We start from the raw sequence: 14,094 nt of genomic DNA, 5'->3' as shown, positions 1-14,094 counted from the left end.
CGTATAGCTTTTGCTAGACAATCACTTAGCTTTATCTAAACGATTGGGCATTGACCTATACGATAGGTCTCCACCATCTCCCACTTGCACAGTCTTATGCATGATCGGTGTTTCCTCCTTTGTCTGCTTTATTTCAAGTCTGAACAAAGCCTACCCTCCTTTGGTGGTGTCATACTCAACTCGACATCGTCGACGTTTTCTGGAGGTCGTTCGTGTTGTTGCTGAGGAGTTCATGGCCGAGGCGATTGTTGAGGATGAGCGCGAAGTGTTCATGCTGTTGCAGTCGTGTAGATCGAGCATTTGAGGTTGCTGGTTTTTGAGCGGTCGTGCGCAACAGAGCATGGAGACGTTTCTTCAATTGTTCGTACAGTTTTTCCATTTGTACATTTGTAGTTATTCATGCTGTAATTTTTGTATGAATTGTATAACTGCTTGTTTGAAGTCGACTGTAAATGTTATGTGCATTCGTGATTGTGATTTGGAATAATCTTGTTTCCACGGCTCATGGAAATCTCGAATCTGATTTCCTTCAATTGGTTGGTTCGTGTAGCCTCAAGTAAACGATGTTGGGATTTAAATAAGCGATCACTTAGATTTTTTTGGACGATTGTGTAGTATTTTCTAATCGATCATTTAGCTACTGCTAAACGATTGGGTAAATCATTTACCATATTGTGTGGTGTTGGTTGCGCGATCCCGTAGGCACTGGAGGTAGACGATCGTAGAGGGAGCATGTGATGCTCGTCGTTTAGTAGAAGGTGTGCGCTAAACGATCATGTAGTTAGCAAGCTTCGTCGCTTAGTTACTACCTATGCGATCGCACGTATGCAATACGGAGGCGCTGGCTAAGCGATTGCTTAGGCAATAGTGTTTCGCAGCGTCGTAGTCGTTTAGACGATCGCGGAAGGCGGGCGTGGTGTGGAGCTTGCTAAGTGGTCGTGCACTTCAGGCTTCATCGCTTAGTAAAGGTACATGATCATGTAGTAATAGCTAAACGATCGTTTAGATTTTTCTAGACGATCGTATAGTAAATGCTAAACGATCGTTTAGCTCTAGGAGCGCTGGTAAGCGATAGAGCCAAGAGTTTGTTTTATCGTGTAGACGATCGCGGGGTGCTTAGTACACGATGGTTGGTTGGAAAAGTGATGCTTTGCTCGAGCGATTCAAGACCCGGTTCGCCTGTTTGAACCGGAAACTCCTTGTCTTTGTAATAGTTGGCTTTCCTTTTGTGTTTTTAAGGAAATTTTACTCGGTTCGTCAACTTTGGTTGTTTATACATGTGATGTATGGTACTTATATGCCAAAGTGTTTTTTATATAGTTAAAACCCATTTTAGGTTGTGCAATTATTCATGCATCCTGTATTATAAATGTTATAATATTGCATGAAGCAATTACTTGAAAGCATGCGCCTGCATCATGAAATATAAGAGTTATATTTTGCATGTAGTGAGCATTGTCATGCATCATCCTTTTATTATAAGTGTTATAGTCTAAGGGTGAATGGAAGCATGTTTTGCTTGTTTCATTGTTGTTTTGTATAAGTGTTATATAAAAGAAGTAGCAATGAATGCACAATGCGAATGCACAATGCATTAAGCATGAGACTTAGGTTGTTTATAAGCGTTATGAATGCCTTGGATGTGTTAGCTTTGCATTGTGGTGGTTGTTTCCGTTTATAAGTTTTATAAAGGAAATTAGACCTAAAATCAATAATTCAGAGTTGCATGCGGACTTATGGTGAACTCAGGTTTTTAAAAGGGTTTTAAAATTGGATTGAGATAGACCTAAGTTCAAATGGTTCTAAAGAATTTTGTAACCTAGATTAATCTTTTAAAATTGGTTTAACAGGATTAAAAGATTAAATTTGTTGTAAACCTATCTATAAGGGACCTTTTGTCTAAGGCGGGTTCTTGCTAGGCTGTGGTTGTTAAGTTGACGAAAACGTAACACACTTACCTGGGAACCTACCTGGAAAGGTGAATTAGATAGATTTTCAACAAGCATGCGACGATTTGGTCAAAGATTCCGTTAAAGAGTTTAATGGGTGATGATCAAAAGTTGTTCAACTATCCAAGGTAAAAGTTACTCTTGGAAAAACCTAAAAGTCACTTAGTTAAACTTCTTAGCCGTGTTTTTTCTAAGTAAGCTAAACCCTAGGTTGTAAAATACTCAGTGGGAGGAAGAGGCATATAAGATATGTCTATGATTCCACTTAAGTTTCTCCCTATATGTTCATGCCATGAGATTCATGCTGGGCCTTGTGGTGCCCAGGCTGCATCCCCCTTCGAATGGTGTTTGCATGAGTCAATATCAAGGTGAACGAACAGATTGTTTATAGTAAGTGGGAGAAGGGTGTGTGTCAACATGTCCTATGGTCTCTGTCATTGGTTCACACTGTGAGATCATTCTATATGCCCTCGTGTCGCCTTCGGAGCGTCCCCCTTCGGGTGGGTTTTATGCAATTGGTCAATATCAAGGTGAACTCCAGAAATGGATAGGGTCGCTTTAGGTTTTGCCCCAATCGGATATTTTCCCCTTCAGATTGGCCTTTTGGGGTGGACCTCTAGGGCTTAAAATGGTAGGTCACACTTACGGATTAAGTAAGTTAATGATCTCTTGGCCAAATCAATGATGGTTGGTCGTTATAGGAACAAGAGTTGTTCTGGTATCAATGACTGGTTGAGAACTTCTCAATTCAGAGGAAGGATAACTGACCTCCCTTCGGCAGTTTTTGTCCTAAACCTTTGAAGCGTCATTGCAAAACTAGATGTCACACGGGGTTCGTGTTAGTTTTGCTAAAACCTTATTGGATGTTGTTTTGTTTTTACAATGGGTATTTGCTCAAAACCTAATGTAGGTCAATGTGTTTTATTTTCAGCAACTCGTTAGTATTTTCATTTAAAGCTTTTAAAAATGACCGAGCATTTACAATGGAAAGACTCGTGTGAAACAAATTTCATGGAAAATGACCTCAATCCCACTACTCTCCAAAAAAGGAGACAAGACAGTAAATACAATTTATTGGTCTTGGAGACATGTCTGGTAGAGAATGATGATTCTGCTTGGATCCTCGATTCAAGTGCTACCAATTATGTCAGTTCCTCTTACCAAGGATTCAATTCCTGGAATACGTTGCCAGAGGGAGAGATGACTCTTTGAGTCAGTACTGGTGAGGTTGTTCAGCTATTGTTGTAGGCAGGCTGAAGTTATTTGTTGACAAGAAACATTATCTGTTACTAGATAATGTTTTTATAGTTCCTCATATTAAGAGAAATTTAATCTCGGTTTCTTGTCTCATTGAACAAGGCTACACCGTCTCTTTTTATGAGAATAAAGTGATTATTGTTAAGAATGGAATGGAGATTGGTTATGGTTCAATGGAAAATAACTTATGTACTAAGGCCGTTAGTCATAAAATCCTTGTTTAACATTGAAATGTTCAGTACGACAACAACATCTAAAAGACCAAATGTTTCTCCAAAGGAAAACGCCCATCTTTGGCATCTAAGGTTAGGTCATATCAACCTTAATAGGATTGAAAAGTTGATGCAAAGTGGACTTCTAAAGAGTTTAGAAGAAAACTCCTTGCCGGTATGTGAATCATGCCTCAAAGGCAATGACCAAAAGACCTTTTACTGGAAAAGGTTACAGAGTAAGGAAGCCTTGGAGCTTGTACATTCAGACCTTTATGGTCCGATAAATGTTAGAGCTCGAGGTGGGTATGAATATTTCATCTTTTTAATAGATGATTATTCAAGTTTTGGGTATCTTTTCCTAATGCAACGTAAGTCTAAAGCACTTGACAAGTTCAAGGAGTATAAGGCTGAAGTTGAAAACTTGTTAGGTAAGAAGATAAAAACACTATGATCTTATCGTGGTGGAGAGTATATGGACCTCCAATTCTATAACTATATGATAGAACATGGGATTGCATCCCAACTCTCGGTCCCTGGTACACCTCAGCAGAATGGTATATCAGAAAGGAGAAACAGGACCTTGTTGGACATGGTTCAGTCTATGATGAGTTATGCTCATCTTCCAGACTCGTCTTGGGGTTATACAGTGCAGACTGCATGTTATAACCTAAACAATGTTCCCTCGAAAAGTGTTTCTGAAACACCTTTTGAGTTATGGAGAGGCCGTAAAGGGTAGTTTACGCCACTTTAGGATTGGGGCTGTCCAGCACATGTGCTAGCAACTAACCCAAAGAAGTTGGAACCGCGTTCGAAGGTTTGTCTCTTTGTAAGCTACCCCAAGGAAATGAGAGGTGGATACTTCTATGATCCGAGTTAGAACAAAGTGTTTATTTCCACAAATGCTATCTTCTTGGAAGAAGACCACATAAGGGATCACAAGCCACGAAGTAAGCTCATTTTACGCGAGATCTCTAGTGAGACTGAGACTGCTGAGGGTTCAACAAGAGTTGTTGACTAGGTCGACAGATCAACAAGAGTTGTTGAGGTCTGAATGTCTAGTCAAACAACTCAAGAGTTTAGACTACCTTGACGTAGTGGGAGGGTTATGAACCCACCGGATCGCTACATGGGTTCGACTGAAGCCCAAAACATCATTACGAATGATGGGGTCGAGGATCCATTGTCTTTTAAGAAAGCAATGGAGGATGTTGACAAAGATAAATGGGTTAAGTCCATGAACCAGGAAATGGAGTCTATGTACTTCAACAACGTCTGGAAGCTTGTTGATCCACTTGATGGGGTAAAACCTATTGGATGTAAGTGGATCTATAAGTGAAAGAGATGTGTAGATGGAAAGGTGAAAACCTTTAAGGCTAGACTCGTGGCAAAGGGTTATACAAAGGTTGAGGGAGTTGACTATGAGGAAACTTTCTCACCTGTTGTCATGCTGAAATCTATCAGGATTCTCCTATGCATAGCCACATTTTATGATTATGAAGTATGGAAAATGGACATGAAGACTGTATTTCTTAATGGTAATCTTGAGAAGACCATCTATATGACTCAACCAGAGGGGTTCATAGTTCTAGATCAAGAGTAAAGTGTTTGCAAGCTTAATAGGTCCATTTATGAGCTGAAACAAGCATCTAGATCTTGGAACATCAGATTTGACACTACTATCAAGTCATTTGGCTTTGACTAGAACGTTAATGAGCCTTGTGTTTACAAGAAGATCATCAACAGCTCAGTAGCTTTCCCGGTACTATATGTAGATGATATTCTACTCATTGGGAATGATGTAGAGTATCTGACTGACATTAAAGGTTGGCTAGCTGGCCAGTTCCAAATGAAAGATTTGGGTGAGGCACAATATGTTCCCGGGATTCAAATTATTTAGGATCGCAAGAACAAACGGTTAGCCTTGTCTCAAGCATCGTACATTGATCAAATGTTGATCGGGTACAGGATGCAGAATTCCGAGAGGGGTCTATTACCCTTCCGGCATGGAATCGTTTTGTCTAAGGATCAATGTCCTAAGACAACTCAAGAAGTTGAGAAGATGAGACGGATTCCCTATGCTTCTGCTCTAGGAAGCTTGATATATGCAATGTTGTGTACTCGACCCGACATTTACTATGCAGTAGGGATTGTTAGTTAGTACCAGTCCAATCCAAGATTTGATCATTGGACGGTGGTCAAGACGATCCTCAAGTATCTTTGGAGAACGACGGACTACATGCTTGTGTATGAAGATAAGAATCTGATCCTTACAGGATACATGGACTCTAGCTTTCAGACCGATAGAGATTCTCGTAAATCGACATCGGGGTCAGTGTTTAATCTGAATGAATGGGCTATAGTCTAGCGAAGCATCAAGAAAGGATGCATCACGGACTCCACTATGGAAGCCGAATACGTAGTGGTTTGTGAAGCAGCTAAAGAGGTTGTTGGCTGAAGAAGTTCCTTTCAGATTTGGAAGTTGTTCCAAATATGGATTTTCCGATCACACTGTATTGTGATAATAGCGGGGCTGTGAAAAATTCGAAGGAGCCTCAGAGTCATCGTCGAGGTAATCACATAGAACGAAAATATCACCTGATCAGGGAGATTGTGCATCGCGGTGATGTGATAGTCACGAAGATCGCATCGGAGCACAACATTGTTGATCCCTTTACAAAGGCCCTCATGGCTAAAGTGTTCGAGGGTCACCTAGAGAGTCTAGGTCTGTAGACATGCTGCATTGTTTCTATGGGAAGTGGGAGATGATACTAGGATATGCCCTAGTTTATTGTATATTGTATTGTACATTAGTCTCCCGAGTCATTAGGACAAGTGGGAGATTATTGGGATTGGTGTCCCAATTCTCCCAGAGTCTCGTTGTTTGTAATGATACACATTGTTTGATGAATAAAATAATCGTTATTTAATTTTGGCTTACTCATATCCAATAAACAAAACTCCTTGGTTATCTTATGTGAACTTAAGCATGTATATGTGATATACATATAGACCATGCCTTAAGTGATAATCTAAATAAGTCTATAGTATAAGGATTAAGGTAGGATACCTGATCTTGTGACACTACGGATATGACCCGCTTTGTAGAGTTTTGCAAGTGTTGTAAACTATTACAGATGGTAGATCCTGACCATTCATGTGGAGACATGCGAGCGGGGGTGTCCTATACANAGACATGCTGCATTGTTTCTATGGGAAGTGGGAGATGATACTAGGATATGCCCTAGTTTATTGTATATTGTATTGTACATTAGTCTCCCGAGTCACTATTACAGATGGTAGATCCTGACCATTCATGTGGAGACATGCGAGCGGGGGTGTCCTATACAAAGAGTTTGTATAAGACCTGGACCACGAGATGACTAGACTCTGTACATAACGCCATTGATACTAGAGACTTACATCTCACCTAAACGACCTTAGGTGATACGACCTCAATCCTAAGTGTTTTGGGAACTCCTGCCTTTGAGAGCAGTCCTTTGATTAGTATGGGTGAGAGTGGCCAGATTGCCAACTCAACATGCCTACATTTTTGGGGACTCGTCTGATCTGAGAGATGGGAACTCAATCCACAAGATGGAATTCACTCCTTTTTCGAAGCAGGGATAAGTAGAAAGATTGCTCCCTTAAGGGCTGATGCCAGGGCTTGAACATAGTGGCCACAACTTCTCTTTGGAAGAGAAGACTCAATCATAGTAGGACTATGACTTATGTTCATTAGAGGGATCAGTGGTACTTAAGAAGTTAGATGTAACTACATGGACATAACGGTTATTAGGCTCAACTGTACTTACGAGCGATCTGTGAAGGGTTGTCGCGCTACTGATTGGTTAAGATGGACACATAATATATCTGTAGTAAGAAGAGTTCAGCTATCAATCTTTAGTGGAGTCTCTGGTAGTTAACGGATGGTGGATCCCGTGACTAAAGAGTTTAGTCAGTTATTCACGTACCGTTGGTTCTTCGAGCTATAAGTTCATAAGGTCCCCTTGGTAGCTCAATGGATTAAGTTAAGGATCAGTTCTTGGTGTTGATTTGAAATGTTCAAATTGACAAGTGGTATTTTGATTATATATGATATCATCGGTATGATGTATGAGATACATCTAGTGGAGGATTAATGTAAATGAGATTACATTAAATGCCATGGAATAGAAAAAAAAACTATGGTTTATATGTTCCATGAGATGAAATATTAAAACTATAGGCTATAAATATAGTGTGATAAGTTGGTTATCATTTATATTTATAATAATATTAACTATTGGATAATTAAATACTTTTCTCTAATAACCAATTGAGTGGGAGGTTATTGGTGGTTCATGGTAACCGTGACATAAAAGGAAAATTGTTATCTTAATTTTAGTAAGTTTTTGCAAATGTTGAATTTGTGAATTTACTAAACGACGGCTTGAGCGAGCTAGACAATCGTGTAGTGTTTTGTAAGCGACAAATACAGAACTAAGCAATGAGCTAAACGATCGCTTGGATTTTTCTAGATGATCGCTTAGCTTTTGCTAAACGGTTGGGCATCGACCTATACGATAGGTTTCAGCCATCTCCCACTTGCCAAATCGTGTACACGATTATTGTTTCCTCCATTGTTTTCCTCAAACCAAGTCCACACAGAGCCCAACCTCTGGATTCTCACACCGAGAATACCAAGGTAGCCTTCTTGGTGGTGTCATAGTAAACTCGACACCGTCAAGATTTGATAACTGGTAGAAATACAAGTTATTATAGCTCAATTTAGTAAAAAAAATGGGAGAAAGTGATGGTAAAGTAGACAATATTATGATTGAAAATGCCAAACTAAAAGGAATTGCGATCGTTAATGCTCATCGCATAATAGCAGTTAATTTTCCTATTCTGTGCAGGTACAATGCGATGGCGCATACGAAATTACAATCCAAGGGCAAATGCGACAGCGCGCTTGAATTTTCGATCGTAAGTCATGCGATCGTGAGAAGTTGCTCAAAAGTGATCGCATAAAGACATTGCATCATGGCAACAACATAATAAATCATGATGGGACGTAAAGCTGATAACGGTCAATTTCAAATTTAGTTGACAAGCCGTTAAAAACCATACTTTTGCAAGTACGTTGAACTTTCGGTGACTTTTAGACGGCACAACAGAGTAGAGAAATTAATGCTGCCTATCGTTGCAATCATTAGTAAGAAGAGTTGTTTCACCTTGAAATTATAAATACCCAGTGCTACCAGAGAGAGAGAATATATAGAGACAGAAAGAGAGCAAGGAGACGAGGCGAGGCCAAGAGAAATCTCTTTCTGGACAGATCGAGAGACTGCTGGAAAACAATAAAGGAGAAAAGTCCAACCCTTGCGAGACCAAGAGTCCGTGGAACATAGTTGGAGTGATAAAGAGTAGTGTAAAAGGCCACGGAAATCAAGATATTGCTTACTTGGCTTCTTATTTCTCAATCCATTTGTTATTTTGTACTCAACACTTTATTTTCAAAAATGGAAACTTCATTTCGATTTATGTTCAGTCTCTCTATACCATGCATAAGTAACTAAATTTATGAATGGGTTGAAAAGTACATAGCTAGCATGACTTAAGCTAGGCATTTTATGCGATCATCTTGTCTTACGTATGCGTCAATAATCATTTGGAAGTACTTAAGAAAGTAGTCTAAAGATACGATCTAGGCTTGAGAGAATCAAATTAGATCACATAAGCAAGAGAGAAACTTAGAAATAAAATCTATCTACTACTTTCAATACACATCGCATGCGTCCTAGAAATAGGAAATGTGGCATTATGCATTGAGAAATGTAGTACTAATATTTGTGTATAGCATCATTGCATAACTTATACACAATCTTGAGAAATGTTAGCTGAATCTCTTCTCAACCCCTTCATCGCATGCTTGTTATAACTATATGCTTTCATCACTCCGCGTTCAACTCCATCGCATAGGAATTTCTAAATCAAAACACCATCTACTTCTTTATCACCACTATAATAGAATCAGAGAGTCCATCACATATCTATTTAGTAGTCCCTATGTTCAACCCTTGACTTACCAGGAACCTAAGAAGGCTTGTACTTAGGCTTTGTTAGGAAAACTTGTATGATCATCGCATCCACACATCATCGAATATAAACATCATCAAGTTCTTGGCCCCGTTGCTGGGGACTACGGTATAGATTGCGCTAACATCAAACCTCTTTGATCTTTGCACCTTTCGACGTTTGTTGCATTTCCATTCCATCTGTAAAGGAAGAAGCAAGCATCGCATGAGCGAAGGACACACTCCTGAGCCCAACTACGACCCAGAGATTGAAAGAACCTTTCGAAAATAACAGAAAAAAAGACGTAAAAGTTCACATAATGGCTGAACAACCTGAAGAACGAGTAGCAAATGAAAACAACATAATGGAAAATCCTATCCTACTGGAAAATGATCGCAATAGACCCGTCCGAGACTATGCATCACTAAGCTTATATGATTTCTTCCCAGGAATCATGAGACCAGCATTGGATAGATCAAGGTTCGAGATGAAGCCAGTAATGTTACAAATGATACAAACAGCGGGACAGTTTGGCGGATGGCGTGGTGAATATCTGCACTCTCATCTACGAAGCTTCATTGAAATTTGTAACATTTTTGTGTTCCCTAATATTTCCCTAGAAGAGATTCGACTCATGCTATTTCTATTTTCACTATGCGATAAAGCAAGAAATGGGCTTACTCTCTAGAACTAGTAGAGATAACTTCATGGGAGCAAGTTGTGGAAAATTTTATGAAGAAGTATTTACCTCCCACAGAGAATGCCAGAAAGAGGAAATTGATCACCGATTTTGAACAAGAAGAAGATGAATCGCTCAGTGACACATGGGAAAGATTTAAGAGACTAGTACGCGATTGCCCATACAATGGAATGCCGGATTGCCTCCAAATGGAGATTTTCTATCATGGACTCAATTCTGCATCGCAGACAGCTGCCAATGAGGCAGCAACAGAAGGTTTGCTGGACAAAACATATGATGAAGTAAAGAACATTCTTGATCGCATCTTGAAAAACTATGAAGATTGAAAAGAAAGCGATCAAAGAGCAGAACCCAGAGAAGGTAATGCAAATAATGGTGCCATCACATCATTGCAAAATCAGATGAATGCGATGATAATTTTATTGCAAGGCATCGTAATAAACAATTCAGGAACTCGAAATGGACAAGTCAATGCGATAGAGCAAACAAGCATCAGTTGTGTTACATATGAAGAATCGCATTCTGTTGAGGAATGTCCACGAAATCCCTAATCAATCTACTTTTTCAAAAACAATCATTTTTCAGAAACTTACAACGCGGGGTGGCGAAATCACCCTAATTTTTCTTGGAAGAACAACCAACAGCAAGGCAGTCAACCTATGGCTCGAAGAGAGGGACCACCAGAATTTTTCCAAAGAACTAATGGACAACAACAACAGCAAGCTAGCAGCTTTCAAACACCACCACCATCATTCTTGGAGAACTTGTTAAAGTAATACATTGAAAAGAATGAAACAGTCCTTCAAAACCAAGCTACATCCATCCACAATTGGGAAATTCAAATGGGAAAAATTGCGGGAGAGGTAAAAAACAAACCTCAAGGGACATTGTCTAGCTCAACTGAGCTTCAATGCAATCCAGGGAATACAGGGAAAGAACACTGCCAAGCAGTCACCCTAAGAAGTGGAAAGGCGACGGTAGAAGTGAGGAAGGAGCCTAGCAAGACCGATTCAAAGGAGCAACCTGCGATTGAATCAAAGAAACTGTTGTCGCAAACTGAGTCAAGGACGTCCGAGACTATGGAACCTGAAGATGCGATCACCTTTAAGCCTCCAGACCATGGAACAGTGAAAGTACAACTACCTTCATTTCCTCAAAGACTGAAAAATAAACAAAACGATGAAGGTCAGTATCATCGCTTCCTGGAAATACTGAAACAACTACACATCAATATTCCATTTGTTGAAGCGATAGAGCAGATGCTAATGTATACCAATTTCTTGAAGGATATTGTTTCGAAGAAGAGAAGCACGGGAAAATTCGCCACAATGGCATTAACACAAGAATCAAATACTATAATCTCACCAAAGATGCGCGACCCAGGCAGTTTCACAATACCCTGCTCAATAGGAGGGACCTACATTGGTCAAGCATATTATGATCTTGGGACAAGCATAAACTTAATACCCCTTTCAATCTTCAAACACTTGAATGTAGGACAGCTAACACCCACAACGGTGACTTTTCAACTTGCTGATAGGTCCCTGGTACACCCTGAAGGAAAATTAAAGGATGTCTTGGTAACAATAGACAAATTCATTCTACCTGCAGACTTCATTATCCTAGACTATGAGGCGGATAAAGATGTTCCAATCTATTGGGATGACCATTCTTGTCTACTCGTCGTGTTTGAATAGATGTGCCCAAGGGAGAAATCACAATGAGCATCAATGGAAACAAGCTCAGGTTTAATATTATAAAGGCAATGAAGTTCCCAGAAGAGGAAGGCTTATCAGATTCTGACGATGAACACACTTGCGTTGAAGATTAGGAGTCCGAGGAAGAAAATGAAGAAAGAGAGGATGCAACAACATCCTTAGAAACCTGCATGCAATACCAGAGACAGTGAAAAATGAAGGAATGTTGAATTTTGATGAAGAAAGAAAAGCTCAGAAGCCCTCCCTAGAGCAACCACCTACACTGGAGTTAAAAAATCTACCAACCCACTTGAAGTACGTTTTTCTTGGCCAGAATGAAACCTTGCCAGTCATCATATCCTCTGCGTTACCTAAAGGAAAATAAACTACGTTACTCAGTATTCTAAAGAAATATATTAGAGCAATCAGATGGACGCTCGCAGACATCAGAGGTATTAGCCTGACGTACTGCGTGCATCGAATTTGGCTTGAAAAACACCATAAAGGCTTGATAGAACCTCAACGCAGACTGAATTCTGCGATGAAAGAGGTTGTTAAAAAAAAAGTCATCAAATGGTTGGATGCCGACATTATATACGCTATTGTCGATAGCACGTGGGTTAGCCCCGTCAATGTTTTCCCAATAAGGGTGGGATGATAGTAGTCCCTAACGCAAACAACGAGTTGATCCCCATGAGGACTGTCACAGGTTGGCGGATCTGTATGGATTACATGAAACTCAACGTGGCGACAAAGAAATATCATTTCCTCTTACCTTTCATTGATCAAATGCTCGACCGACTAGCAAGGAATGACTATTTTTGTTTCCTTGATAGGTACGCAGGTTGTAACCAAACTATGATCACACCAGAGGATCAAGAAAAGACCACATTCACATGTCCATATGGAACATCGCCTTTCATCACATGCCTTTTGAACTATGCAATGCGCCCAGTACATTTCAAAGGTGTCTGATGGCAATCTTCTCGAGTACCTTGAAGACTGAGTTGAAATCTTTATGGACGATTTCTCAGTCTATGGGAAAACATATGAAAAATGTCAAAATTTTGGAGAGAATACTGGAAAGATGTGAAGAAACTAATCTGGTGCTGAACTGGGAAAAGTGTCATTTCATGGTTAAAGAGGGAATTGTGCTTGGGCACAAGGTTTCAAAGAATGGGTTAGAGTTGGATAAAGCAAAAATTAAAGCCATAGAAAAACTTCCACCTCCAACAAATATGAAAGCTTTAAGGAGTTTCTTAGGACACACGGGGTTTTATAGAAGATTTGTGAAAAACTTCTCCAAAATAGCTCGACCATTGAATGCGTTGTTGGAAGCTGATAGACCTTTTGACTTTGATCCACACTGCCTCACCGCATTCAAAGCACTAAAGGATGCCTTGACTACAGCGCCAATTCTGATCACACCCGATTGGGCAAAGCCATTCGAGCTGATGTGCGATGTCAGCGAATATGCAATGGGGGCAGGCTTGGCACAAAAAGAAAAGAACATGTTACACCCCATCGCATATGCTAGCAGAACATTGAACTCCACGCAGGTGAATTACACCACCACCGAGAAGGAACTTTTCGCAGTAATTTTTGCAATTGAAAAATTGATACCTTACTTGTTGGGATGAAAATTTTTAGTCCACATCGACCACTCGGCGATAAGATAGTTAATGACCAAAAAAGATGCGAAGCCTAGGCTAATCCGATGGGTTCTCTTACTTCGAGAATTTAATATGGAGATAATCGACCGAAAGGGAACAGAGAACTAGGTCGCTGACCATTTATCAAGGATAGAGAATCCTGAAGTGGATCGTATCTAGTTGGAGGTGAATGCATCATTCCTTGACAAGAAGTTTCTTAAGATTGAAGAACTACCCTGGTATGCAGATATTGTCAACTTCTTGGTCTGCAAACAATTTCCTGAAAACTACACATCCTATCAAAAGATGCGGCTCATTCATGAATGCAAATTCTACTACTGGGACAAGCCAAATCTCTACAAAAGGGGATCAGACCAAATATTGCGACTCTGTGTTCCAGAGACTGCTTTCCAGCGCATACTTTTCAATGTCATGAATCACCCTATGGAGGGCATTTTGGGGGACAGTACACAGCGGCAAAACATTTGCAAAGTGGGCATTACTGGCCCACTCTATTTAAGGACGCACGAGAATATTCCATGAATTGCGATAAGTGCCAATGCACTGGAA

At 40.0% G+C, this 14,094-nt stretch overlaps 1 protein-coding gene and 1 non-coding gene across 2 annotated transcripts; one reads left to right on the top strand and one right to left on the bottom strand.

Annotated features, from left to right (window-relative positions):
* Positions 1–10,240: 10,240 nt before the first annotated feature.
* Positions 10,241–10,347, bottom strand: LOC120076921. The gene has a single exon (XR_005481668.1). It is a non-coding gene; the product is annotated as a small nucleolar RNA R71 (small nucleolar RNA).
* A 670-nt stretch (positions 10,348–11,017) lies between these two features.
* Positions 11,018–11,872, top strand: LOC120076260. Its single transcript, XM_039030029.1, has one exon. The coding sequence runs from the start codon at positions 11,018–11,020 to the stop codon at positions 11,870–11,872; it is 855 nt and encodes a 284-aa protein (XP_038885957.1).
* The last annotated feature ends 2,222 nt before the right edge of the window (positions 11,873–14,094 follow it).

Source organism: Benincasa hispida, chromosome 4, assembly GCF_009727055.1.
Source record: "Benincasa hispida cultivar B227 chromosome 4, ASM972705v1, whole genome shotgun sequence".
In the NCBI taxonomy this organism is placed as follows: domain Eukaryota; kingdom Viridiplantae; phylum Streptophyta; class Magnoliopsida; order Cucurbitales; family Cucurbitaceae; genus Benincasa; species Benincasa hispida.
Note: the sequence above shows the minus strand (reverse complement) of the source record. Positions and strands in the feature narration are given on the sequence as shown.